Here is a 3,259-nt window from a genome sequence, read left to right as displayed (position 1 = left end):
TGGATATTTTATGCTTCACCTGTTTTCAGCAGTACATTCAAGCCAATACTGCTCAGTAGCCCCTCCCTCAGAAGGAAAGGAGAAGAGTAGAACATGTGTACAACATTTCACCTTTTCAGGAGCTAAGTGCTACTGTCTGCCAGGGTGTCCAACCTGCAACCCAGGGGCCGCATGCAGCCCAGGATTGACTGTGAATGCAGCCCAACACAAAATTATAAATTTACTTAAAACATTATGAGATCTTTTTGTGACTATGTGTCACAATGTATTTAATGTGCGGCCCAAGACAGCTCTTGTACTTCCAGTGTGGCACAGAGATTCCAAAGGGTTGGATGCCCCTGGCTGATCTTGGAGCCCTAATGGGAACTAACATACTCTTGATGCCTGAAAGCTGCTGAGAACCAAAAGAGCTGGGTGGGAACCTGGTGGTTATTTTTTTCCTACACAAAAATCAACATATAATTTAACTTTTAAACATTATTGTTTAAGGAGTTGTGTTATTGTGTACCTGAAATTAACATTATCAATATAAGATTTATACTAACTATACATAAATAAAAAATTAAATTATTATATTGTGACATGTTCAGAAGAATGAGAGTCAGAAAGACATATAAAAAGTAATGTAAGTTAAGTTGTAAATATATAATACAAAGAGAAAAAACATAGAGAATAAACAAGGATGACAGGGAGTCCATTGTGATTTAAGGAACCTACTGAAATTTCATGTTTATTTTTAAATTTTCCTGCAATGTGTCTCTAATTCATTATGCCACATTATTTAATTTGCTTGTGAAAAATACTCTTCCTCACCATGTTCATGAAGGCTTTCTTGACTTGCTGATTCCTTAAGCTGTAAATAAAAGGATTCAGCATGGGAGCTACTGAGGTGTTCAGCACAGCAACTCCCTTCCTCAAGGACACCCTATCTTTTGCTGAAATTTTAATATACATAAAAATGCAGCTGCCATAAGAGATGGAAATGACAATCATGTGAGATGAACATGTAGAAAAGGCCTTTGTCCTCTGACTAGCAGAAGGAATTCTTAAAATTGTTCTGATGATATAGAGATAGGACAGAAATATCAATGCCAAAGTGAACATCAGAGTAAACACAGCACAGGAGAACCCCATTATCTCTAGGAATTTTGTTTCTGAACAAGAAAGTTGCAGTAGGGGAACATAATCACAGGTAAAATGGTCCATAATATTTGATCTGCAGTAATCAAGGTTCAAGAGTAACATGATTCCAGGGAATATGATTAAGAATGAAGCTAGCCATGAAGAGAAGACAAGGAGTATACAGATCCTTCGATTCATGATGGTCATGTAATGCAGAGGTTTGCAGATGGCAATATAACGATCATAGGACATGGCAGCCAGAAGGTAAAATTCAGTGACTCCCAAGAGAATGAAAAAAATAACTGAGCAATGCAATCATTAAAGGAAATGGTTTTATCACCTGAAATAATGGTGCCCAAGAACTTAGGTATACTGACAGTTGTGAATGAAACTTCTATTAAGGAGAAATTTCTGAGGAAGAAATACATGGGGGACTGGAGATGGGAGTCCAGCAGGGTAAGAGTTATAATGGTCAGGTTTCCAGTGATGCTGAGCATGTAGGTGATGAGCAGAAAGACAAAGATGACTACCTGAAGCTTTGGGTCATCTGACAGTCCCAGGAGGATAAATTCTGTTACTTCTGTATGGTTTCTCATTCTTCAATTGATGTTTTGGTTTTCTCCTGCAAGATCTATAGGAGAAAACATGAGGAACACTACATGAATTGTGGGTTAACAACTATCCAAGTGCAGAACCAGAATGTGGCTGAAATAGTGTGTTATTTTACCATCAGGGGAAATTTAAAGTGAACCTATAACAGCAATGGTCCTTGGATTTTTTTCTCTTTTATATACAGACAACAGTATGGTGGTAACTAGGGAAGGAAGGGAATTAGAAGGGGTAGTAGAAAAGGTTAAATATGTGATGACAGAGGATGATTTGACTTTGGGTGTCAGACACACAATGCAAGGTACAGATTCACATGTTAGGGCAATGTACACTTGAAACCTGTATAGTCTTATTAACCAATGCCACCTCCAATAAATGTAATTAATTAAAAAGTAACTTCTCTTAGCTTAAATGACACAAAGACTTCTCAGAAAGATCCATCAAGTGTTAAGAAGGATTATTTTAATAGATGCTATTTACTTTTTTCCACAATTGTTTTAGTTGACTACTTTCCTGGAGAAGTCTGAATAATTTATATTTCATCATTTCAATAATGATGGGAAAATTCAATTCCCAGCATTCATACTAGCGTTCATAGAAACAAATAAAGAGAAAAAGGATATTATCAATCACTTTCTTTTTTTTCTTTTTTTTTTTGATTCTTTTTTTTTTTTTATTTAGTTACTTTTCAAGTACATTTTTTTTTCCTTTTTTTTTTTTCCCTTCCCCCCCCCCGCCCGGTCTCCCCCCTCCCTCCCATTCCCCCCCCACCCCCAGTCCTCAACTCTGTGTTTTTCATACTTGTTCCTCGAAATCCCTCCCCCTTTTTCCCCTTAGGTTCCCTTCCCTCTCCCCTCTGGTCGCTGCCCACTTGTTCTCTATTTCAGAGTCTTTGTTTTTATTCTGTTTGCTTGTTTGTTTTATTCTTTAGCTTCCTGTCAAAGGTGAGATCATATGGTATTTGTCCTTCAATGCCTGGCCTATTTCACTCAGCATAATGCTTTCCAGTTCCATCCATGTTGTTGCAAAAGGTAGTAGCTCCTTCTTTCTCTCTGCTGCATAAAATTCCATGGTGTATATGTACCACAATTTTTGGATCCATTCATTTACTGATGGGCACCTAGGTTGCTTCCAACTCTTGGCTATTGTAAATTGTGCTGCTATGAATAAATTCAAGGTGGATAAAAGACTTAAATATAAGCCATGACACCATTAAAGTCCTAGAGGAGAACATTGGCAAGAAAATCTCAGATATTCCACGCAGCAACATTTTTACTGATATGTCCCCTAGAGCAAGGAATATAAAGGAAAGAATAAACAAATGGGATCTCATCAAAATAAAAAGCTTCTGCATGGCTAAAGAAAACAGTATTAAATTAAAAAGACAACCAACTGTATGGGAAAACATATTTGCCAATGATACCTCAGACAAAGGTTTAATCTCCAAAATATACAAAGAACTTACACGACTCCACTCTAGGAAGACACCGAACCCAATTAAAAAATGGGAAAAGGACTTGAACAGACA

The 3,259-nt window shown here is 37.1% G+C and overlaps 1 protein-coding gene across 1 annotated transcript; it reads right to left on the bottom strand.

Annotated features, from left to right (window-relative positions):
• Positions 1-777: 777 nt before the first annotated feature.
• Positions 778-1,718, bottom strand: LOC119036413 (olfactory receptor 6C1). The gene is given in 2 exon segments (XM_037128175.2): positions 778-1,421; positions 1,424-1,718. Coding segments are annotated over 2 exon segments (939 nt in total).
• Between the last annotated feature and the right edge of the window lie 1,541 nt (positions 1,719-3,259).

Source organism: Artibeus jamaicensis, unplaced genomic scaffold (genome assembly GCF_021234435.1).
Source record: "Artibeus jamaicensis isolate MK-2021 breed Jamaican fruit bat unplaced genomic scaffold, CSHL_Jam_final contig_233, whole genome shotgun sequence".
NCBI lineage: Eukaryota > Metazoa > Chordata > Mammalia > Chiroptera > Phyllostomidae > Artibeus > Artibeus jamaicensis.
Note: the sequence above shows the minus strand (reverse complement) of the source record. Positions and strands in the feature narration are given on the sequence as shown.